This window comes from Oncorhynchus keta, chromosome 15 (assembly GCF_023373465.1).
Source record: "Oncorhynchus keta strain PuntledgeMale-10-30-2019 chromosome 15, Oket_V2, whole genome shotgun sequence".
NCBI classification, from domain to species: Eukaryota; Metazoa; Chordata; class Actinopteri; order Salmoniformes; family Salmonidae; genus Oncorhynchus; species Oncorhynchus keta.
The window spans coordinates 15,662,639-15,688,484 of record NC_068435.1 but is presented as its reverse complement, the minus strand read 5'-3'; the positions used below and the strand labels follow the sequence as shown (position 1 = coordinate 15,688,484).

The 25,846-nt window shown below is 41.2% G+C and overlaps 1 protein-coding gene across 1 annotated transcript in view; it reads left to right on the top strand.

Moving 5' to 3' along the window:
• The window catches only part of LOC118395186 (CREB-regulated transcription coactivator 1-like), a 43,829-nt gene that overhangs the window by 15,681 nt on the left and 2,302 nt on the right, over positions 1-25,846 (top strand). The window contains exons 2-10 of the mRNA XM_052462686.1: positions 14,057-14,167; positions 16,083-16,213; positions 16,504-16,563; positions 16,973-17,061; positions 18,821-18,906; positions 21,697-21,731; positions 22,262-22,473; positions 22,687-22,805; positions 23,154-23,339. Coding sequence (XP_052318646.1) covers positions 14,057-14,167; positions 16,083-16,213; positions 16,504-16,563; positions 16,973-17,061; positions 18,821-18,906; positions 21,697-21,731; positions 22,262-22,473; positions 22,687-22,805; positions 23,154-23,339 — 1,029 coding nt within the window. The remainder of the gene's footprint in view (positions 1-14,056; positions 14,168-16,082; positions 16,214-16,503; positions 16,564-16,972; positions 17,062-18,820; positions 18,907-21,696; positions 21,732-22,261; positions 22,474-22,686; positions 22,806-23,153; positions 23,340-25,846) is intronic.

The following is a 25,846-nucleotide window of genomic DNA, read 5'->3' as shown; positions in this document are numbered from 1 at the left end:
TTCATTAAATAGTACCCACAAAACACCAATCTCAAAGTCAACAGTGAAGAGGCAACTCTGTGATGCTGGCCTTCTAGGCAGATTTGTGAAGAAAAAGCCATATCTCAGACTGGCCAATAAAAATAAAATATTAAGATGGGCAAAAGAACAGACACTAGACAGAGATAGCCAGCATCCCGGAGTCGCGTCTTCACTGTTGACGTTGAGACTGGTGTTTTGTGGGTACTATTTAATGAAGCTGCCAGTTGAGAACTTGTGAGGCATCTGTTTCTCAAACTAGACACTAATGTACTTGTCCTCTTGCTCAGTTGTGCACCGGGGCCTCCCACTCTTTCTATTCTGGTTAGAGACAGTTTGCACTGTTCTGTGAAGGGAGTAGTACACAGCATTGTATGAGATCTTCAGTTTCTTGGCAATTTCTCACATGGATTAGCTTTCATTTCTCAGATCAAGAACAGACTGACGAGTTTCAGAAGAAAGGTCTTTGTTCCTGGCCATTTTGAGCCTGTAATCAAACCCACAAATTCTGATGCTCCAGATACTCAACTAGTCTAAAGAAGGCTAGTTTTATTGCTTCTTCAATCAGGACAACATTTTGAGCCTGTAATCAAACCCACAAATTCTGATGCTCCAGATACTCAACTAGTCTAAAGAAGGCTAGTTTTATTGCTTCTTCAATCAGGACAACATTTTTCACCTGTGCTAACATAATTGCAAAAGTATTTTCCTAAAGATCAATTAGCCTGAAATTCATGAAATTCTACCTAAAATGTGTATTAACCCTGTAGGGGGAGTGAGAGTGAAGTTATAGACATGATACCACTTCAACCACAGAGTAAGGCTGCATTCAAAACAAAATGCATTAAACACATGTCCAACACAGCTGTTTGGTCAGGAACAATGCTGTTCTATGTTTTTAATTTGTTGAAGGATAGTCTTTGCTACTTTTCTGACGGACAACAAAAGCCTCTCACACTCCTTCATTGGAAAACCATTGAGTTGCTGTGTTTCATGCATCCATTTGTCTGATTGGAAGGCACCCTTTATATTCCTCAATATTTAACAATGTAAATGTTAACGCTCTTGCTCTCTCATTCAATTGCATTCTGTTCCTCTATCCATTTCTCTACAGGTGCTACAGAGAGAATATTCCAAGGACCACCAAAGCCTTCTGGCCAACAACCTGCAATCTCTCCAGAGTAGAGAAGTAAGCTCTGCTGGTGGTAATATGCTTTACGCACTATGTAAACCTCCTTCACTATGGCTGTCTGTGTGATGACATAGCATATTATCCACGGTCACTGGTTGGAATGACTGTACTCACTCCAATTCATACTCTCTCCTCCCTCTAAAAGTATCCCAGACAAACTAACGTGTCCTTCCCCCTATCCCTAGGTGAGTCTGCTGGGCCATGGAACTCTAGAGCAGCACGTGTAAAAACCTGCCACCCTGTTGTCAGCCATCAGCAGACAGTTAGTTCCCTGAGGAAGGATGCAACTGTGAAGGCTTTTCAATGGCCAAATGTAGGGGGGAGGGAGGGGGTTGATCCCCAACCGCAATAAAGTTTTGTAGTTTTGTCTACTCATGTTCTTTAAAAAAACAAAAAAAACAATGTTGTTTAATCCATATAATTGTATTTGTAAAATGTTGCGATATGCCTGGCTGGGCATCTCTTGCTTGCAGGGCACGCTGCCCAAATTGCGGGCCCTTCTGACTGTAGGCTATGCATTGAAAAAAAAGATATATATTTTTTTTTAAAGAAGCAATTGATCCTCTGTGGTTAAATCATCCTTTCTTGTGCAGTAGCCTATTTTTAATGATTATGTATTTCTGTATAGACAGGAGTAAACTCCTATATAATTCAATTTACTTCAGGGAAAGCTTAGCTTCCCCTAGCAATATGGACATGCCCCCTGTTCCTTTTTAATGTGGCATGAACACAACCAGTCATGATTGTCAAACAATCACCTAACAAAGGTGCTCCTGTAAGCTATCCATACACATTTGTCCACTCACAAAATAATTTCAGCATCCAAACCCCAACGGTGCACTATGCATCTGCAATTTGATGACTGGAAAGAGACATCTGTTACAAAACACCCACATGTATTGTAATGACATTCTGCAATTGTCATTAGGCTTACACTTGTAGCCTGAATTGATGCATCCACTGTTGTCTACACGTGCCTCGGTCTCAGCCACTCATCTCTGCCTTATTCACAAGTGTCTCAGCCACTCATCTCTACCTTGACAAAATGTAAGTGTTCTCCTCAAACCACAAAGCAATTTGGCTCATAAACCACCTGGTTTCCAGTCAATTCGCAAATGTTAGGGCATGTTGTATTAATTGTGATAGGCTCATGTTTTACCGGTATGGCGTACCCACACAATCTTTGCGTACTGGACCATGCCACCTTACTTTCACCCCGTGTATATAAGACATCACAGGTGTGCCTACTACATACCTATCCCAGACAAGCCTGAAGAATAGGACAAATAGACAAGTGAATGTCAGTTCTTTCAGTCGACTGGGTTTGACATTTCACTACTGGACACACCCTTTTTTGCGGTCATAGTTGAGCCAATAAGAGCTTTGGGGATGTATGCCCCACATGTCTACATAACACCCTGCACCGCTCTGGTTACCTCATTCTTAGCCTCTTCACAAGTCTATTGGGTTACTTGCCTGTTAAGTAGCTTTCTTCAGAAAACTAGCTCTCGATTTAACTGTTTATTTTAGTGGGGATTAACACCCCAGCACAGAGCATTCAGTGGCTAATTTTCAGGAATTCTGCAGCTTGTAAGTAGTGTTTTTGTTTCGTCGGCTAGCTACAGTACACCTGTTGCCTGGCCTACACACAATTGGCATTGTTACCTAGCTAGATCCACTGCTTTCACATCCCGCTAATAGCAGTTTCTCACAAATTGTAGGTTCTTCTACCAGGGATCTCTAGCTCTGTCGGTTCCCACCGCTCGGAGTTAGCTAGCTAAACTTTAAGTGTCTTGGCAAGTTGGTGAGCTAACGGCATCACTGGTGTTTTAGCTAGCAACCTCTGGGTTAAACCACCATTCGATTTGTTTGGCTAGCATGAGCGGTGCTGTTTCTTCAGTGTGTTACCCACCATTGAAGCACCACCCCTTTCACATTCCCCTGTGAAAGATAACCCACCCATTTGTTCTACCTCGAGTTACTTAGTGTCAACACTTGGCGCTACAGAGGGTAGTGCGAACAGCCCAGTACATCACTGAGGCCAAGTTTCCTGCCATCCAGGACCTATATAATAGTCAGAGGAAAACCCATAAAATTGTCATACTCCAGTCACCCAAGTTATAGACTTTTCTCTGCCACGGCAAGCAGTACCAAAGTGCCAAGTCTAGGTCTAAAAGACTTCTACCCCAAGCCATAAGACTGCTGAACAGTTAATAAAATTGCCACTGGACAATTTACATTGACCCCCCCCCTTTTGTACATTGCTGCTACTCACTGTTTGTTACCTATGCATAGTCACTTAGCTCCCACCTACATGTACAGATTACCTCAACTAACCTGTACCCCCACACACTGCCTCGGTAGCCCCTGTATATAGCCTTATGTTATTCTTATTGTGTTACTTTTTATTTTAGTCTACTTGGTAAATAGTTTCTTATTAATCTGCACTGTTGGTTAAGGGCTTGTAAGTAAGCATTTTAAGGTAAAGTCCACACTTGTTGTATTCGGTGCATGTGACAAAGTTTGATTTGATCTCTCACGCAATGGCTCGGCTAGCTGGCTATCATCACTCTGGTGCAGTTCTTGTGTCTGTAGCAGTTTTCATGATTGAGTGGACACATAATACATGTTAAATGACTATGAGACAGAGATAAGGAGACTCTTGCTGTGATGTAAGGTACAACTGAAGGCCCCAAATAGTCAAGCAGCTGGAAGTAGATGTTTCAAATCAAATACAATTTTATTTGTCACATAAACATGGTTAGCAGATGTTAATGCGAGTGTAGCGAAATGCTTGTGCTTCTAGTTCCGACAGTGCAGTAATAACCAACAAGTAATCTAACAATTCCAAAATTACTGTCTTATACACAGTGTAAGGGGATAAAGAAAATGTACATAAAGATATGAATGAGAGGCCCATGTCACAGCATGCAGAGGTCTGATGGGGAGATGACCAATACATTATGTACCTTGCTAACACACCAAAGCCGTGTTAGCATTTACTGCACATGTTGCTAAACAATCCAACCATTTTGTAAGTGTCAATGATATGAATGGGCAATTCACATACAATATCCACTTCATAAGCATTGACTGTAATACCTCTAGGGTCCTTTGGTTGTCTTGCAGTTTTCTGCTTTGTAGTGATCTTACTCCCTCCACCTGAAATGCAATAACAAAAACATGAATAACAATAATCCTAGTCACTCAGTTTGGCAAACTGTGCTAATTAAAAACACTCAAGTAAATGTGTACAAGCCTATACAGCCAAATTATAGCTTGCTAAAGTTAATTTAGCTGCTGTCAATGGAGTTTGTCTGAAATTAAACCATTTTATATTTCACATGATAAACAAGCTACTGTCATGCCTTTACACACACACACACACACATCGATGTACACATAAAAGATAACCTTTATTCTAGTACTTCAGGCCAAGTAACATTAACGTTACTTTGTAGGAATGATTTATCTTCAAACTACTTCCTGAGATGTGATTGACAGAACAATCCAGCCAATAGTTGCTGCAATAGGCGGCTGTGGTCTTGCTGATTGCGAATATCTTTCTACAGATGTACAAAACCTACAAGTTTGAGTCTCTTGGTAACGTGACAGAACCCCCGAGCAGATAACATCTGCAAGTGTATTTTTGATGCACTTCAGAATATTTATAGTCGTAAATTGACTTGTAATAATTAAAATAAATTATGCATGCAAATCTTATTGAATGTATTCAAATGTCAAGTTACACATTTGCGACCATTGTTAAATTTTTCACACGATACAAGCTTGCGAAATTACACATTGTGATTCGTACTTGCAACCACTAATCTCAATGTGCGACCATGAAATTAAAAATAGAAACTCACAGGGTTATTTCTGTCATCCTTATTATCACATAGGCGTGTAGAGCTAGCGACATTGGCATAGCGCACTGACTGAAGTACCCCTTGGTTTATGGAACAAGCATCCTGACTGCAGTGTGCAGTTCGGGGCGGGTCTTAATGTGGACGGAGTCAAACGTTTGACCCCGCCCACGTTTGTTTTTGTCTGAGGTTTGACAGTCACATTGAATACAAACACACACGTTTGCGCAAGTCACGCGTTGAATACAAACGTATTTCATTTTAAGATCGTAAAAAATATTATATGAATTACCAGCAGATGTGTTAACACCTTTTGCTTCATGCTATATTTCAGACAAGCTACTGATATTGTTGCAGTGAACAGATTTGTCATGTACTGTTAAAATTGTGTTGATAAATGTTATAACTTTAATTATATTATTTCATTGAGTATATATACACACATTTACTACCTTTCCTGATTTATAATGCTATTTACTTTCCTCATGAGAATGGAGACACTATACCTTATAGACATGCTGAATGTGCTTTGTACATTAAGTTATGCCAGCTCCAGCACAGAGATCAGAGACTCAGGGTGACTTCTACTTCATCTTTACTAAACAACATAACACAATTAACAATTTAAACAATTAACACAGCAGACAAAAACAATCTTTGACCACTCCTCAAATGGCTTCACTCCTGCTCCTCAAAAGAGGCAAAGACAGTAATTTTCTTGTTGTCAACTGCCTCCACATAGAACATCTCAATCTCTCTGTAACTGTAACATGAATGGTTCCTTGAGGAGAATATGTTCCTCTTCGTCATGCCTCTTCGTAAATGCTGCCTCTAGGGTGTCCCTTTTCCTTGAAGAAAAGGGAAGAATAAATATTAAGAGTAGTGCCTAATTGGGTCGTCAAGTCAAATTACACCACAATTTCACAATACCACCATGCAAACAAAAGCCACAATTATTAAAGGGGTTTTCAGTGGTATCTATAACTACTCAACAAGTCATCACAACTATTATATCTTGCCATGCATCAAGCCTTCAGCATTACACACAGACCTCATACCCAGTTCGCTGTGCATTTAGTTTTCAGTATCGTCTAGAAAGAAAACATATTGTGGTCATTAAGTAATGTTAGGGAACCTCTAAGGATGTGTGTACAAGAATGAGCTGGATGCTGATGTGGCGTCTTCTACATCATCCTGAAATATATTGGAGAGGGGCGGGGTTAATACTATACCACTCGCCATATGAGAAAGGAGTGTAAAGACTATACCACTCATATGAAACCTACATGTATAGTGTGTTTTGTTTTCACCTCCTTTTTCAATCATTCAACCTCTCTTCTTCAGACCTTAGTGAGGGAATGACATACATTCAATATGAAAATATATTCAGGACAGTCTGTCTACAGTGAAACAAGTGATTTTAAGGATGCAAATTAAACGTTTTTATAATGTTCAATACTGACGGCATGGGAAAGTTCTGCAGGAGAACTAGGCACCACCATCGCTTAATTTGCTGCATGTTTTCCTTTGAAGAAGAAAATCGGCCAATCGGATGGGGGTCCCAACTACTACAACAATGATAATAGTTAATACTTTTTTTGAACACAGTTGTAACTGAATTAGTATTTTTCACAACATGTATGAATTTTGCTGGACCAGAAAATGTATTTTCGACTGCAAACACACAGTTTCGCACATCAATGTACTCACGTGCCAAAAATCTTTCATTGGACACTGTTTCAAAGCAATGTGTATGCTTTCTTCTTAAATGTGTTTTAAGTTTTTCTTATTTAACTTCAGTTTGCAGTGTGGACAAGTGACAATGACTTTTCTTGACTTGCCATGTATGTTGGAACCTGGTGATTTCATTATTGTATATACAATGGGTAGGCTGTGTAGGCTCGCTTGCACATTTAGAGCCAGCCAAACACATCAAGGCATACATTGAAGAAACACAGAAAATCAACAATAAAATCGATTAAATAACTGTACATATAAACCTAGGCTTACTGCACAAGTAGGCAAATCCAAATAACATTCCCTCATTGTGAGCAATTAGCGAGCTCACGTGCAAATTAACAGTATGCTAACATCGGTGCAGTAGTTGGTCATATAAACACATACCACTGCACTGGTATAACATGAATATTACAAAGTACATTATGCATAATGACAGTCTCACTCACTTCCATGGTTTATATTTTTATTCATGCAGGTTAGGTTCGATTAAGTTTCGCTTTCGTTGACGTTAATACCGTCAACGTTTACCTCAACTTGGATGACCTTGAAGGAGCCGGGAAGGGTTCGGTTAAACACGTTTGACTCCGCCCACATTGATCCCTGCCCCGAACTGCACACTGCAGTCAGGTGCTTCTCTAATGGAATGGTGCAGGATTGGCTATGGGCTGGGTCGACCCGGGCTGGGCCTGCCCACCACACATTTTCATTGGTTGAGACCCATTCGCATTCCACCACGTAGCCTGGGTAGTGAAATGTCAGCACGTACATGCAACAGATAAGCTAGCTAGCCACTCTAGCTAGCTAGTTAGCTGGATAACATTCTAGCAAATATGGTCCAATATGTAATGGACAGAAACTGCTTCTCCAATAGAAATTCCAAATCACGCTTGTAAGCATTGTCATGGCAACTTTGGCAAGCGACGCTCATGCGCAGACACGTCATCGGGTCTAATGGTCGTCTCGCACTGAACTGAGCATGTACAGGCCGTCAAATCAAAGGCACTCTTTATATATAAAGTAGTTTTTGACACTTTAAAACGTGTCAGTTTGTCACGTTCACATGGTTTGAGTAATAACAAGTTCAACTACTTAATACATTGGCTCGAATCTAGGTTGTGCCATTAGATTTCGAGAACATTTTGGAACTAAGTAAGAATTGTTCACTTCTCTCATTGATGTCTCAAGCTCCAAACCCCGGCCTGCTTCGCAAGTGTTTCTAGAAGTCTTGCGATGTTGCGTCTCTGGGTTTAGAAACTCTGATTTTGACCAATGGGTAAAATAATGTTAATTCTATAGATAATCCTATTAAAAAAAACAATGGTCCAAACCTCATGTCTCTATCATAATCCACTCAAAAGCATGGCCGTGACTACAGTACATATGAGGACACCGAGGTCCAGACCTATATCATTTTTTCTAATTTGAAATATATATTTTTGTACACAAATGTACATATAAAGTATTTTGTACACAATAAAGAAAATAAATTATGGGTCAACATGTAAATATTGCTTCCAACGTTGATCAAAGATTTGGCTCCCAGAGTTGCGTTTTTTGTAGCACATTCACCACTCTCTCAAACGGCTAACTCCGCCCTCTCACCAGGGCCCGCCCTACCTTACCTCCTTGTCCCTCCAAATAAAATATTGAAATATGGATCATTTGTTTTAGTAGGTGGAGACCAGAGGTCACCAAAGTATTCCTATGTACAATATCTATATCTATGTACAAAAGCCAACAAAAAAGTCTGTGATAAAGGCTTGCGCATTTTTGTTTTTGTGTTCCGCTGTTGGCGGTATGTGCACTTGATTCAGAAGCCCTGCGCACCGGGTAAGCAAAGTGTTCCCATAATGAACCATTTAATTTGTCTGAAAATACCAACTCTGTGTACTCGACGGAAGGGAACTCTTAGGCTAAATTAGTGCAGCTTCTGAGATGGTCAATCAGATAGCTCAAATCACAGTGCCTACTGTGCTTCCACATCCCCGGCCACAGCGAAGTTCAATACTAGCCTACATAAGATTTAATCACTTTTACAACCATGACCACAGAGAGACTGTCAAAGAATAGAGCAAAGAGCTTCTGTTCTTAGGAATGATTTCATGTTGAATTTTTCATTCAACACTGTCAACACTGTTTTTATTCAACACTACTAGAAAACATAAAATGCACTTCTCCCTACTTTCACTCACGCTGCAACTGCAATGAATGAGTAGCCTAGTGTATCGATAGCCCTGCGTTGTAATTATTATTAGCAGCTCGTACACCCACTATTTTAATATTGAAGAATATTTCACTTTCTGCTCATAGGAACAACATACATTTCTGCATGAGGCAGAGGTGGTGCGACATGAGATTTGCAGTCAGGTGGAAGACTGTGTCACTTCTCTCTAGTCAGTTCCACTGGAGGAAAGGAAGGACCCTCTGCTGCTCTCTCCGGCTGCTGAGACTAATGCCGTGTTAAAAACAACTGGGAACTCGGAAATGTACGACTTCCGACTTCAGTGTGTTCAAAGACAACTGGGAACTCAGGAAAAAAATTATATCCGACTGGGAAAAATATTTTTAAACGGTCATCCAACTCGGAATTCCAAGTCAGAAACTATTTCACTGACTTCATGATTTGACCTAATTTTTTCCCCCAGAGTTCCCAGTTGTTTTGAAAGCACCATTACCATCAGATGCAGGCACCATCTGTCCAGTAAAATAAAAAAGTGAATAATTTGCAAATGATTTACATTTATGCTCAGCTGTGCCTTGCAAGTGCTACACCAACTGATGATCTATTTTGTAATGAAATCTAGAGTTTTGGAATATAATATGTCTGAGAATAACAATATCGGCAGGCCAGGCATATAGCCAAAATGCTGTGATGATGTATTAGGTCTACTGCACAAACCTCATTCTTACAGAACTGTTTTTATTAGGTCAATGTTAAAACATTTTAAGTCATGTTTTGAAAAAATCTGAGCGGTAGATCTCAACTTGCTTTTTGACCGCGAAAGTGATCACTGGTGCACACCATGTATCTGATGCTGTCTGGACCAAAAGAGAATGGCATGTCATACTATTTTTGTCAAGACAGCATCAGATACAGTGGGGAGAACAAATATTTGATACACTGCCGATTTTGCAGGTTTTCCTACTTACAAAGCATGTAGAGGTCTGTAATTTTTATCATAGGTACACTTCTACTGTGAGAGATTGTATGATTTTTAAATAATTCATTTGCATTTTATTGCATGACATAAGTATTTGATCACCTACAAACCAGTAAGAATTCCGTCTCTCACAGACCTGTTCGTTTTTCTTTAAGAAGCCCTCCTGTTCTCCACTCATTACCTGTATTAACTGCACCTGTTTGAACTCGTTACTTGTATAAAAGACACCTGTCCACACACACATGTGGCTTTTCAAGAAGCTGATTAAACAGCATGATCATTACACAGGTGCCAATAGGCTACTCTAAAATGTGAAGTTTTGTCACACAACACAATGCCACAGATGTCTCAAGTTTTGAGGGAGTGTGCAATTGGCATGCTGACTGCAAGAATGTCCACCTGAGCTGTGGCCATAGAATTAAAAGTAATTTCTCTACCAGAAAAACATAGTTTTAGAGAATTTGGCAGTATGTCCAACAAGCTTCAACCGCAGACCAAGTGTATGGCATCGTGTGGGAGAGCAATTTGCTGATGTCAACATCTTGTGAACAGAATGCCCCATGGTGTTGGTTATGGTATGGGAAGGCATAAGCTACTGTCCTCGAACACAATTGCATTTTATCGATGGAAATCTGAATGCACACAGATACCGTGACAATGAGACAGCCTATAGGGAGGAGGTCAGAGACCTGGCCGTGTGGTGCCAGGACAACATCCTCTCCCTCAACGTGATCAAGACAAAGGAGATGATTGTGGACTACAGGAAAAGAAGGACCGAGCACTCCCCCCTTCTCATCGAGATGGCTGTAGTGTAGCAGGTTGAGAGATTCAAGTTCCTTGGTGTCCACATCACCAACAATCTGTCATGGTCCAAACACACCAAGACAGCCGTGAAGAGGGCATGACAACTCCTATACCACGCGGTGTCAGAGGAAGGCCCAAAGAATTGCCAAAGACTCCTTGCCCATTTGGCAATGTCTGATTTCTGATTGTCTTAACACACCACCAATAAGCTGAGCTTCTCAGTCACTTTTTCTTCACCTCACACAAGGCAACAAAGTATTTTTAAAATTTTAATATTTAAAGTTTACATCAAATGATAGTTCCTCTGGATTTGAAAAATCTTTCCAAAACTCCCGGCCTCGATGTGAAAGAGCAAAATATCATGATCTGATGATCCCATATATCCAGTGGAAGCATTATAAAAATCAGCTGTCTGTCCCGAGCTCACTGGCGCAGGAAACTCTGAGGGCTTGGAATAGGCTCGTTCAGTGGAGACCAACCCTTTCTGAGTGAAGATCACTTCCTGAGTCAAAATGCAAGCCGAGATCTACGGCTCAGATTTATTTTATTTTTACATGACTTAAAAAATGTAAGCCTATGCAACATTAACCTTTTAAAAACAGTACTGTAACAATGAGGTTTGTGCAGTAGGCTATATGCCAAATACATTATCTCCGCATATTGGCTTTGCTTGAATTGTCGTGATATTGCATTGTGGTTCTGACCATTTAAAAAATATATATATTTCAAAATTTGAGGTAGGCTATATGATCACACTCGTAATAGATCAGTTGTTGTATTACCCGTGAGGCACAGCTGAGCGAGCATACATTTAAATATTTTACTGGGCTGATGGGGCCTGCATCTGATGGTCAGTCTTCGTGCAACCTGGTCTCATAGCATAACCTTAACCCTTTTAGCTAACTCTTCCCCTAACCCAAACCTTAACCCTTTAACCTAACTCCTAAACTTAACTCGAACCTTAACCCTAACCCCTAGTAAACGTTACCGAGCGAGCAAACATTAGACATCTAGCTAGAATTTGTAATATATCATACGTTTTGCAAATTTGTAATATATTGTCCATTTAGAAAATTCGTAACATTGTACATTTTGCAAATCGGAACATACGATACATACCACGGAACATACCATACGATACATACCACGGAACGTACCATACGATACATACCACGGAATGTACCATACGATACATACCACGGAATGTACCATACGATACATACCACGGAATGTACCATACGATACATACCACGGAACGTACCATACGATACATACCACGGAACGTACCATACGATACATACCACGGAACGTACCATACGATACATACCACGGAACGTACCATACGATACATACCACGGAACGTACCATACGATACATACCACGGAACGTACCATACGATACATACCACGGAACGTACCATACGATACATACCACGGAACGTACCATACGACACATACCACGGAACGTACCATACGACACACACCACGGAACGTACCATACGACACACACACCACGGAACGTACCATACGACACACACACCACGGAACGTACCATACGACACACACACCACGGAACGTACCATACGAAATTAATACATAACATATCATCTTAAATAATGTTGCAGATTTACATACAGAATAATACAAAATGCACGGAGACCAGGTTGCTCAGCAGAGAGAGAGAGCAAGAGGAGACAGGGGTCCGCCTCTCAACGTCCTTCCGCTCTCCTTTTCCTCTGTTGACACTGACCAAAAAGGGACACCGTCTTCCAGCTGATGGTGAAACTCGAGTAGTACAGCATTATTCCTGCATAATGCACAAATTCATGTTGTTACTCCTATGAACAGAGAAAGTGAAATATTTCTCGATATTAAAAAAGACCCAATCTGCTAATAATAATGCAAGCCTATCAATAGACTTTCCTACTCATTCATTACAGCTGCAGTGTTGGTTGTCGTGTGAGTGGAAGTTTGAAGAATGCACATTTTAATAGCCTCTAAAAGTGTTGAATAAAAAGTGTTGACAGTGCTGAGTAAGAACTTAAACATGAACTCACTCATAAAAACAGCATCTCTTTGCTGTATTCTTTGGTCATGATTTGAAACATTTTGAAATATCACAGTATCAACAATGCTGTGGACATTTTTTTAAGCCTGCTGCTTTACTGTAGACACGGTAATCTGACCCATCCGATTGACCAGGGCTAGGCCTATAGTGCACTTAATTTGCTTTCCGGGAAGGCAGAGTTTGTTGCTTCAGACACATGAAATGGTTCAAAATGAGAACACTTCAAGGAATTTAGCTCTCTTCTTGGTGACACTGAGGTCAGGAAAGATGAACACCTTGCATCTGAAAGAAATGTAGCTGGTCTCTCTCTGCCCTGCCTCTTGAGGATGCGCTCCGTGTCACAGTAATAATGAAAACGGATGATAAACACTCTAGGCTTGGAGTTGTCGTCTCCGCCCGCTGGGGAAGGGACAATGCGGTGGGCTCTGTCCAGCTTCGGGGTAGATGGAACGATGGCCGGAACTAGCACCTCCGCGAAGAAGTCTGACATGAACTTAAGAGTTCCCGCCAAGTTTCTCTGGTATACCAACAACCCGAAGATTGCAACGATGAGAATGGGATTCCAGGTCATCGGTCTTGTTAATCAGTCTTTGGTTTTCGGAGCTCAGACGGGCAACCATTTTCTCATTGTCATTTTCTCACTATGCGGTTACTGCCATCACACAGGTCATGTTCAAAGCCGTTAAGTTGGTGGCCTTGTTCATCCACAGCGGCTCGGACACCATCCAGGGCGGCGGAGAAGGTGGCCAGAGCAGCGGAGAAGGTGGCCAGAGCAGCATCAATGACAGTTTTGAGCTGAGTGGCAATGGTAGCTGTAATTTCCGAGATCAGAACCATACAGAAGTTCTATGGGGAGTGTGACCGCGTGAGACTGAATAACGGTTGGACTGGAGTCGGTGCCAGTTGAAACGTTAGTTACAGGTCTTCTGCTCCTAAGATCATGTGACATTTGAATCAAAAAGGTAACTTACGGACTCATCAATCAAATCTGCTATGTAAGAAAGTGGAATGCAAAGTAAAAATTTGCCAAAATTAACTAATGCGTAAGAGCCTCATCCACAAGCCTCTTCTCCATTCACATGCTCAACCGGAAGCCCCTCCATTTTGTTTTTGATTTATTTGTACTATTGCCTTTTGAATATTTCATACCTAACATTATCTGACTCCATGTTTGCTTATTCTTTTGTTTCTTCACTCTCTTTATTCAGTTACAGAAGACCCAGTATTTACAGTTGGGACAAAACCGTGGGCAGTATTATGGCGGATCATTGCCAAATGTCAATCAGATTGGAAATGGCACCATTGACATGCCTTTTCAGGTAAGTGTGTTTGTCGGACTCTGATTTTAAATATTTGTGGTCTTACCCTAAATTGAACACGTTTACTCTTTTGTTGACATATATTTGGCTATTATTTACAGTTGAAGTTTACATACACCTTAGCCAAATACATTTAAACTCAGTTTTTCACAATTCCTGACATTTAATCCTAGTAAAAATCCCCTGTCTTAGGTCAGTTAGGATCACCACTTTATTTTAAGAATGTGAAATGTCAGAATAATAGTAGAGTGAATGATTTATTTCAGCTTTTATTTCTTTCATCACATTCCCAGTGTGTCAGAAGTTTACATACACTCAATTCGTATTTGGTAGCATTGCCTTTAAATTGTTTAACTTGGATCAAACGTTTCGGGTAGCCTTCCACAAGCTTCCCACAATAAGTTGGGTGAATTTCGGCCCATTTCCTCTGACAGAGCTGGAGTCAGGTTTGTAGGCCTCCTTGCTCGCACATGCTTTTTCAGTTCTGCCCACAAATTTTCTATAGGATTGAGGTCAGGGCTTTGTGATGGCCACTCCAATACCTTGACTTTGTTGTCCTTAAGCCATTTTGCCACAACTTTGGAAGTATGCTTGAGGTCATTGTCCATTTGGCAGACCCAGCCTAGTGGTTAGAGCGTTGGACTAGTAACCGAAAGGTTGCAAGTTTGAATCCCCGAGCTGACAAGGTACAAATCTGTCGTTCTGCCCCTGAACAAGGCAGTTAATCCACTGTTCCTAGGCTTGCCTAGTTAAATAAAGGTACAATTTTTAAAAATAAATAAAACCAAGCTTAAACTTCCTGACTGATGTCTTGAGATGTTGCTTCAATATATCCACATCATTTTCCTCCCTCGTGGTGCCATATATTTTGCGACGTGCACCAGTCCCTCCTGCAGCAAAGCACCCCCACAACATGATGCTGCCACCCCCGTGCGTCACGGTTGGGATGGTGTTCTTCGGCTTGCAAGCCTCCCCCTTTTTCCTCCAAACATAACGATGGTCATTATGGCCAAACAGTTATATTTTTGTTTCATCAGAACAGAGGACATTTCTCCAAAAAGTACAATCTTTGTCCCCATGCGCAATTGCAAACCGTAGTCTGGCTTTTTTAAGGGCGGTTTTGGAGCAGTGGCTTCTTCCTTGCTGAACGGCCTTTCAGGTTATGTAGGACTTGTTTTACTGTGGATATAGATACTTTTGTACCTGTTTCCTCCAGCATCTTCACAAGGTCCTTTGCTGTTGTTCTGGGATTGATTTTCACTTTTTGCACCAAAGTACATTCGTCTCTAGGAGACAGAATGTATCTCCTTCCTCAGCGGTTTGACGGCTGTGTGGTCCCATGGTGTTTATACTTGTGTACTATTGTTTGTACAGATGAACATGGTACCTTAAGGCGTTTGGAAATTGCTGCCAAGGATGAACCAGACTTGTGGCTGTCTACAATTCTTTTTCTGAGGTCTTTTTCTTTTGATTTTGCCATGATGTCAAGCAAAGAGGCACTGAGTTTGAAGGTAGGCCTTGAAATACATCCACAGGTACACCTCCAATTGACTCAAATGATGTCAATTAGCCTATCAGAAGCTTCTAAAGCCATGACATCATTTTCTGGAATTTTTCAAGTTGTCTAAAGGCACAGTCAACTTAGTGTATGTAAACTTCTGACCCACTGGAATTGTGATACAGTGAATTAATTATAAGTGAAATATTCTGTCTGTAAATAATTGTTGGAAAAATGACTTGTGTAATCACAAAGTAGATGTCCTAACCGACTTGCCAAAACTATAGTTTTTTAACAAGAAATTTGTGGAGTGGTTGAAAAACGAGTTTTAATGACTCCAACCTAAGTGTATGTAAACTTCCGACTTCAACTGTATCTATGTAGCTTGTGACTGGTTTGTTTTGTTGGGGTCTGCAGACTCCCTTTCAAGGTTCAGGTGACACCAGCAGGACAACACGGCATCATGGATTGGTTGACAGAGTTTACCGGGACAGAAACCGCATCACATCTCCACACGGAAGGCCCCTCGACAAACATGGACGCCAAATATCCTTTACTGACGATTTACGTGACTGTATTTTTATTACACTTAATTTTACAGTCTCTTATGCAACGGAAATTTGATTACGAATGACATGGTAATATGGTAATTACACTAATAATATAGTAATTATCTGGTAATTACCTATTTATTGAAGCAAGTTTCACTTTGTAACATCTTTAACCAATGTACTTCAATAGCATAGACTGTACTCTATGGCGCCATGGTGTTTTACATCGTTGACTTCAGTTGTGCGATGCTACAGATTTGTATTGCCCTTAACCAGGGGTCTCACATTGATAGCTGTCCGTATGGCTCGGTGTATCTGTCACCCCCACCCGACACCAGCTGGAGGAGGTAAGATAATCCAACTATGTTGTGGCATGTGATACTGTTTCGATTTCTTGGTGAAATGTCCCTTGACTTTTCACAACTGATACATTTAGTCACCCCTAAGTGGTGTAAGTCTCTTTCCCTGTGCTATAGGACAAACTAGGTGGTGTAAGTCTCTTTCCCTGTGCTATAGGACAAACTAGGTGGTGTATGTCTCTTTCCCTGTGCTATAGGACAAACTAGGTGGTGTATGTCTCTTTCCCTGTGCTATAGGACAAACTAGGTGGTGTATGTCTCTTTCCCTGTGCTATAGGACAAACTAGGTGGTGTATGTCTCTTTCCCTGTGCTATAGGACAAACTAGGTGGTGTATGTCTCTTTCCCTGTGCTATAGGACAAACTAGGTGGTGTATGTCTCTTTCCCTGTGCTATAGGACAAACTCGGACTCTGCATTGCATCAGAGCACTTTGAACCCGCAGGATATTTTTGCAGGAGGCTCACAGGACTTGCAGCTTAAACGAGGTGCGTCGGATTTGAACTTAATATACTTTATATGAGTTTTATAAACTGAACAAAAATATAAAACGCAACATGCAACAATTTCAAATATTTTACTGAGTTCGTGGAAGGAAATCAGTCAATTCAAATAAATAAATTAGGCCGTAATCTATGGATTTCACATGACTGGGAATACAGATATGCATCTGTTGGTCACAGATACCTTTAAAAAAAAAAGTAGGTGCTTGGATCAGAAAACCAGTTGGTATCTGGTGTGACCACCATTTGCCTTATGCAGTGTGACATCTCCTTCACATAGAATTGATCAGGCTGTTGATTGTGGCCTGCGGAATGTTGTCCCACTCCTCTTCAATGGCTGTGCGAAGTTGCTGGATATTAGCGGGAACTGGAACATGTCGATCAAGGGCATCCCAAACATACTCAATCAGTGACATGTCTGGTGAGTATGCAGGCCATGGAAGATCTGGGACTTTTTTAGCTTCCAGGAATTGTGTACAGATCCTTGCGACATGGGGCCGTGCATAATCATGCTGAAACATGAGGTGATGGCGGTGGATGATTGGCACGACAATGGGCCTCGGGATCTCGTCACGGTATCTCTGTGCATTCAAATCGCCATCATTAAAATGCAATTGTGTTCGTTGTCTGTAATTTATGCCTGACCCCACCGCCACCATGGGGCGCTCTGTTCACAATGTTGACATCAGCAAACCGCTTGCCCACACAACGCCATACATGAGGTCTGCGGATGTGAGGCCTGTTGGACGTACTGCCAAACTCTCTAAGAAATTAACATTCAATTCTCTGGCAACAGCTCTGATGGACATTCCTGCAGTCAGCATGCCAATTGCACACTCCTTCAAAACTTGAGACATCTGTGGCTTTGTGTGACAAAACTGGACATTTTTTAGTGGCCTTTTATTGTCCCCAGAACAAGATGCACCTGTGTAATTATCATGCTGTTTAATCAGCTCATCGATATGCCTAAAGCCACATCTGTCAGGAGGATGGATTATCTTAGCAAAGGAGAAATGCTCACTAACTAATGTAAGCAAATTTGTGCACCACATTTTTGAGAAATAAGCTTTCTGTGCGTATGGAACATTTCTGAGATCTTTTATTTCAGCTCATGAAAGATTGGACCAACACTGTACATGTTACCTTTGTGGTTTCGTTCAGTATAACATTACCATTAGTTCATCATTAGATTTGGGTCTTCTTTCTGGTCAGGTGGTTAACAAAAACTCTTGGCCCTACAATGCCCCAGTGCTCTGTTTCCAGTTTGTAGGTTTAATAATGATTTTTTTAAATCCAGCGCAAATGTAATTAACTCTGTCATTATGAGGAAGGTGATATACGATGTATTGATGATGAAATATTTCTTCATGGCTTTGCCGGCTACCGTTCATTGTACTATTGAATACTCTGGTGTACATGATAAAATACTTCAGCCCTTGTTTTTAAAGGCTATAGACATTACTCATAGGATGAATATGAATATCCAAGTGATTCTCAATGTGACATACTAATGGCTGTCTGACGCGTATTCCTTTTATTGAGAAACTTGTTTGAAAAATAATATCAAATTCCTTCATGTATTGATTTAATTTTCCTTTCACTGTTATGGCAAGAAGAAAATAAGGGTATTTCAATATGTATTTTTTTTGCTTTTTAAAATTCTAGATAAGTGACAATTAGATGAATTGAACTCCCTCTCATTTTCTCTCTCTTTCTCCCTCTCGTCCTTTCTTTTCCTCTCCAGTGCTTCTGCTTCATGTACCAGGGCCAGAAGACACAGAATCAGATATGGACAAAGATGAACAAAAACAGAACTGGGATGGCAAAAAGGTGAAGTGCACTCAGATCTGGTGATATATCTTAACTCCATTGTTCTACAGCTCTGAGTTCTATTGTATTGTTCTATAGCTCTGAGTTCTATTGTATTGTTCTATAGCTCTGAGTTCTATTGTATTGTTCTACAGCTCTGAGTTCTATTGTATTGTTCTATAGCTCTGAGTTCTATTGTATTGTTCTATAGCTCTGAGTTCTATTGTATTGTTCTACAGCTCTGAGTTCTATTGTATTGTTCTACAGCTCTGAGTTCTATTGTATTGTTCTACAGCTCTGAGTTCTATTGTATTGTTCTATAGCTCTGAGTTCTATTGTATTGTTCTATAGCTCTGAGTTCTATTGTATTGTTCTACAGCTCTGAGTTCTATTGTATTGTTCTACAGCTCTGAGTTCTATTGTATTGTTCTACAGCTCTGAGTTCTATTGTATTGTTCTACAGCTCTGAGTTCTATTGTATTGTTCTACAGCTCTGGGTTCTATTGTATTGTTATACAGCACTGGATTCTATTGTAATTGTTATACAGCTCTGGGTTCTATTGTATTGTTATACAGCATTATATTGTATTGTTATACAGCACTGGGTTCTATTGTATTGTTATACAGCACTGGATTATATTGTATTGTTATACAGCACTTGATTCTATTTTATTGTTATACAGCTCTGGGTTCTATTGTATTGTTATACAGCATTATATTGTATTGTTATACAGCTCTGGGTTCTATTGTATTGTTATACAGCACTTGATTCTATTTTATTGTTATACAGCTCTGGGTTCTATTGTATTGTTATACAGCATTGTATTGTTATACAGCATTGTATTGTATTGTTATACAGCACTTGATTCTATTGTATTGTTATACAGCACTTGATTCTATTGTATTGTTATACAGCTCTGGTTTCTATTGTATTGTTATACAGCACTGGGTTCTATTGTATTGTTATACAGCACTGGGTTCTATTGTATTGTTATACAGCTCTGGGTTCTATTGTAATTGTTATACAGCTCTGGGTTCTATTGTATTGTTATACAGCACTGGGTTCTATTGTATTGTTATACAGCACTGGGTTCTATTGTATTGTTATACAGCATTGGGTTCTATTGTAATTGTTATACAGCTCTGGGTTCTATTGTATTGTTATACAGCATTATATTGTATTGTTATACAGCACTGGGTTCTATTGTATTGTTATACAGCTCTGGGTTCTATTGTATTGTTATACAGCACTGGGTTCTATTGTATTGTTATACAGCTCTGGTTTCTATTGTATTGTTATACAGCTCTGGTTTCTATTGTATTGTTATACAGCACTGGGTTCTATTGTATTGTTATACAGCACTGGGTTCTATTGTATTGTTATACAGCACTGGGTTCTATTGTATTGTTATACAGCACTGGGTTCTATTGTATTGTTATACAGCACTGGGTTCTATTGTATTGTTATACAGCACTGGGTTCTATTGTATTGTTATACAGCATTATATTGTATTGTTATACAGCATTATATTGTATTGTTATACAGCACTGGTTTCTATTGTATTGTTATACAGCACTGGGTTCTATTGTATTGTTATACAGCTCTGGTTTCTATTGTATTGTTATACAGCATTGTATTGTATTGTTATACAGCTCTGGGTTCTATTGTATTGTTATACAGCACTGGGTTCTATTGTATTGTTATACAGCACTGGGTTCTATTGTAATTGTTATACAGCTCTGGGTTCTATTGTATTGTTATACAGCATTATATTGTATTGTTATACAGCTCTGGGTTCTATTGTATTGTTATACAGCATTATATTGTATTGTTATACAGCACTGGGTTCTATTGTATTGTTATACAGCACTGGTTTCTATTGTATTGTTATACAGCTCTGGTTTCTATTGTATTGTTATACAGCTCTGGTTTCTATTGTATTGTTATACAGCTCTGGTTTCTATTGTATTGTTATACAGCACTGGGTTCTATTGTATTGTTATACAGCACTGGGTTCTATTGTATTGTTATACAGCATTATATTGTATTGTTATACAGCACTGGTTTCTATTGTATTGTTATACAGCACTGGGTTCTATTGTATTGTTATACAGCACTGGGTTCTATTGTATTGTTATACAGCACTGGGTTCTATTGTATTGTTATACAGCACTGGGTTCTATTGTATTGTTATACAGCACTGGGTTCTATTGTATTGTTATACAGCTCTGGGTTCTATTGTATTGTTATACAGCATTATATTGTATTGTTATACAGCACTGGTTTCTATTGTATTGTTATACAGCACTGGGTTCTATTGTATTGTTACACAGCTCTGGTTTCTATTGTATTGTTATACAGCACTGGGTTCTATTGTATTGTTATACAGCACTGGGTTCTATTGTATTGTTATACAGCACTGGGTTCTATTGTATTGTTATACAGCTCTGGTTTCTATTGTATTGTTATACAGCACTGGGTTCTATTGTATTGTTATACAGCACTGGGTTCTATTGTATACAGCACTGGGTTCTATTGTATACAGCACTGGGTTCTATTGTATACAGCACTGGGTTCTATTGTATACAGCTCTGGGTTCTATTGTATACAGCTCTGGGTTCTATTGTATACAGCTCTGGGTTCTATTGTTATACAGCTCTGGGTTCTATTGTTATACAGCTCTGGGTTCTATTGTTATACAGCTCTGGGTTCTATTGTATTGTTATACAGCTCTGGGTTCTATTGTATTGTTATACAGCTCTGGGTTCTATTGTATTGTTACTGAGTTGTCATTTTTATTTTTCCCTCAGAATGTCTCATCGAGGTCCAAGGTCCCAGGAATCAAGTGAGTACTTCCACAGACTAAAATCGAACCATCCTGACTTCAGTGTAGCTTTGTGAAAGGCTGATTACGACAGCCCACGACAGTTGGCCGTTTAGTGATGATTATATGTTTTTCCAACTGATGTTTTGGGACATCATTGACATACTTCAAGAAGTGTTGTGGAGCCAGTGAGTTCTGGCTGTCTAGGATGTTATTGTTATTGTTATTTTGAGAATGTGAACAGGGTCCCTTGCAGAAATGTTAGTACTGGGCTTATTAGAAAACAATTGGAGGCAATTTGCCTTCATTTCCTTTGGGGTCATGTTGAAAACATGAAGAGAAGTGTATATCTGGAAAGCATTTGCTGGTAACGCTTTATGCACAACTTCCTGTCCAGCTCGAAGGACCGTGTGAAAACCCACAGTGGAAATATTGCTGAAGTCGGAGAGGGGGTACATACACTGCAGCAGCCTGTGAAATCTGCTGACTGTGCATATAATACCGCTACTGTCATTATGGGGATACCAATCATGTGTTTTTTCTATTTTCAGCATATTCCCGTCTCCAGATCAGGAGCTGACCGTGTCACTGATGCCTTCAGCCCAAAACACGGGCGGCGGCTCCCTGCCTGATCTGACCAACATCCAGTTCCCCCCTCCGCTGCCCACCCCCCTGGACCCCGAGGACTCTACCCTCAGCGCCTACAATAGCACGGGAAACCTGGCCACCAGCCACTCATACAGCTTCAGTTCCACCAGCCAAGGTGACCTCTCAGTCCTCCACCTTCCAGAACCATAAATGTACAGAGTTTGGAAACACAGTTAGAAATTCTGAATTTTTCTGTTGGCACCAGAAGTTGGGAGTTGATGTCACCACATGGCAGACAGTTGGCTTATATCTTATATACGTCTCTCTGTCTCTAGCTTTCTATGACAGTTGGGATTCTGAAAGATATGTTTGCTGTTTTGTGTCCCAGCAGGACAGACCACAGCCCAGCAGGGCAGGCAGGACAACAACATGGTCAACCAGGACTCCCACCAGCACCAGTCCCTACAGCTCTCCCCCACCCTGTCGCCACCCCTCACCCTCGCCCAGGTAGTACGTACCGTACTCTTCCCTTCTAGCATTGCGATTGTTACATTTCTGAATTAATTATCTAGTGTATTTACAATGATTGTACTCTGTAGTTGTTCCCCCCCCCTCTTTGAATGTATTTAAAGTAAGTTGCTATGGATAATTGGAGCACCAGTCAAATGATTAGAAGGTAATATACCAGGAGCCTTCAGAGATTCTGAACATCCAAGAGTGTTTCTGAAATTGGGGATTGTACTAAGTTTAGCCATCGCTCTACTTTCGATCACACTTTCTATCACATTTCTGTGGACATCATTTTCAGTTTTTTCCCACTGACTAATTTAGAACTCCTATGTCCATCTGTCTCAGGCGGAGACCATAGACGCCATGACACTGGAGGCACAGTTGTCCCAGTACACGTTCTTCAGCCAGCCCTCTTCTCAACAACAACAACAGCAGCAGCAGACCACTCAAGGACTGACCAGGCTGGTCCAGCTCCCCTCCCCTCTAAACACCTCTTCCAGCCAGACACAGAACTCCATGGATATGAACTCTGTAAGCTTACCTTCTCAAACCCTTCCCTTTTCAAAACGTTCCTTATCCTACACTCCTGTCCATAGGAAAAGAGAGTGCTGAAACCGACTTAGTGTTCCTACACTATTTAACAAAATGTAGTTTTTCCTGTTAAGCTATCTTTGGTTTGATCTTGAAGTCAAAGGGACTAGTCTTCTATAAGCAAGTTCTTCCACACCGATCTCAACAAACCATTTCTGTATGGACCTTGCTTTGTGCACGGGGGCATTGTCATGCTGAAACAGGAAAGGGTTTTCCCCAAACTGTTGCAACAAAATTGGAAGCACAGAATTATCTGGAATGTCATTAAACGCTGTAACGTTAAGATTTCCCTTCACTGGAACTATGAGGCATGGACCATGGAAAAACAGCCCCAAACCATTATTCCTCCTCCAACAAACTTTAGTTGGCACTATACATTGGGGCAGGTAGCGTTCTCCTGGCATCCGCCAGACCAAGAGTCGTCCGTCGGACTGCCAGATGTTGAAGCGTGATTCATCACAGAGAACATTTCCACTGCTCCAGAGTCCAATGGTGGCAAGTTTTACAACACTCCAGCCGATGCTTGGCATTGCGAATGGTGATCGTAGGCTTGTGTGCGGCTGCTCGGCCATGGAAACCCATTTTATGAAGCTCCCGACGAACAGTTCTTGTGCCGACATTGCTTTCAGAGGCAGGTTGGAGCTCAGTAGTGAGTGTTGCACCCGAGGATAGACGATTTTTACGCGATACACTCTTCATCACTCGTCGGTCCCGTTCTGTGTGCTTGTGTGGCCTACCACTTCACGGCTGAGACATTGTTGCTCCAAGTCGTTTCCACTTCACAATAATCACACTTACAGTTGACCGGGGCAGCTCTAGCAGGGCAGACATTTTACGAACTGACTTGTTGGAAAGGTGGCATGCTATGACAGTGCCACGTTGAAAGTCACTGAGCTCTTCAGTACAGGCCATTCTGCTGCCAATGCTTGTCTATTGAGATTGCATGGCTGTGTGCTCGATTTTACACACCTGTCAGTGACGGGTGTGGCTGCAATAGCCGAATCAACTATGATCAACAATATAGTGGAGCATACATTTTCAGAAAGGAGCCAGTCAGTCAGCCAACCAGTAACCCAGCCAGAAACCCAGCCAGTAACCCAGCAGATCAGCCAGACAGTAACCCAGCAGATTAGCCAGACAGTAACCCAGCAGATTAGCCAGACAGTAACCCAGCAGATTAGCCAGACAGTAACCCAGCAGATTAGCCAGACAGTAACCCAGCAGATCAGCCAGCCAGTAACCCAGAAGATCAGCCAGCCAGTAACCCAACAGGACAGCCAGCCAGTAACCCAGCAGGTCAGCCAGCCAGTAACCCAGCAGGTCAGCCAGCCAGTAACCCAGCAGGTCAGCCAGCCAGTAACCCAGCAGGTCAGCCAGCCAGTAACCCAGCAGGTCAGCCAGCCAGTAACCCAGCAGGTCAGCCAGCCAGTAACCCAGCAGGTCAGCCAGCCAGTAACCCAGCAGGTCAGCCAGCCAGTAACCCAGCAGGTCAGCTAGCCAGTAACCCAGCAGGACAGCCAGCCAGTAACCCAGCAGGACAGCCAGCCAGTAACCCAGCAGGTCAGCCAGCCAGTCAGTCAGCTAGTCAGTAACCCAGCAGGTCAGCCAGTCAGTCAGTTACCCAGCAGGTCAGCCGGCCATTGATTCAGCCAGCCAGTAACCTAGCCAGTAACCCAGCAGGTCAGCCAGCCAGTCAGACAATTAGCCAGTCAGTGAGTCTAACTAAAATATGATCCTGTATTAGGGCTCTTTCCCCCAACAGTACCGCAGTAGGGCTGGGTCTTCGGCCAATCAGTCTCCAACATCTCCAGTCTCCAATCAAGGCTTTTCACCTGGAGGCTCGCCTCAAGTAAGGGCGTGTGAGCAAAACCCACTGACTGTATACACTGTTTTTCCATCGTGGTTCTGTTTTCGTCGCCGGCTGGGCCCTTTGGCTGCCCCTTTCGGCTGCTCTTGTGCCACCAATCCTCTGCCAACCCTATCTTCGTGTCTCGCAGTGTCACTGATCCCGTTCTTCTTGCTGCTTCTCTGTGTCTGCATCCTAAGTGGCCTCGTAGCATAGGCACCAAAATGACACACGTTAGCCAGTTGATTGAATTTGGAAAATGTACTTGGTAGTTAACATTTAGCAACCAGAGATGACTTTTAGCCTAGAGTTTTGAATCCCTTTTAGCCTAGAGTTTTGAATCCCTTTTAGCCTAGAGTTTTGAATCCCTTGTGTATTGTGAAAAAACTAGAAGGAACAGGGTCCCTCCACAAGGCCCTCTAGGCTAGATGTACGCTGTAAGTTCTATATAAGTTTATAATATAAACAAACGAATCGAACTGAACATAACATTGAACAACTAAGTCATCTCTTGTTAGAGGAATCATAAAAGCTTTCACTCAGTATCTAGGCTACTAGCTAAATGCTTCGGTTGGCTTTGCCCATCGCTTCTTTCTGTCAC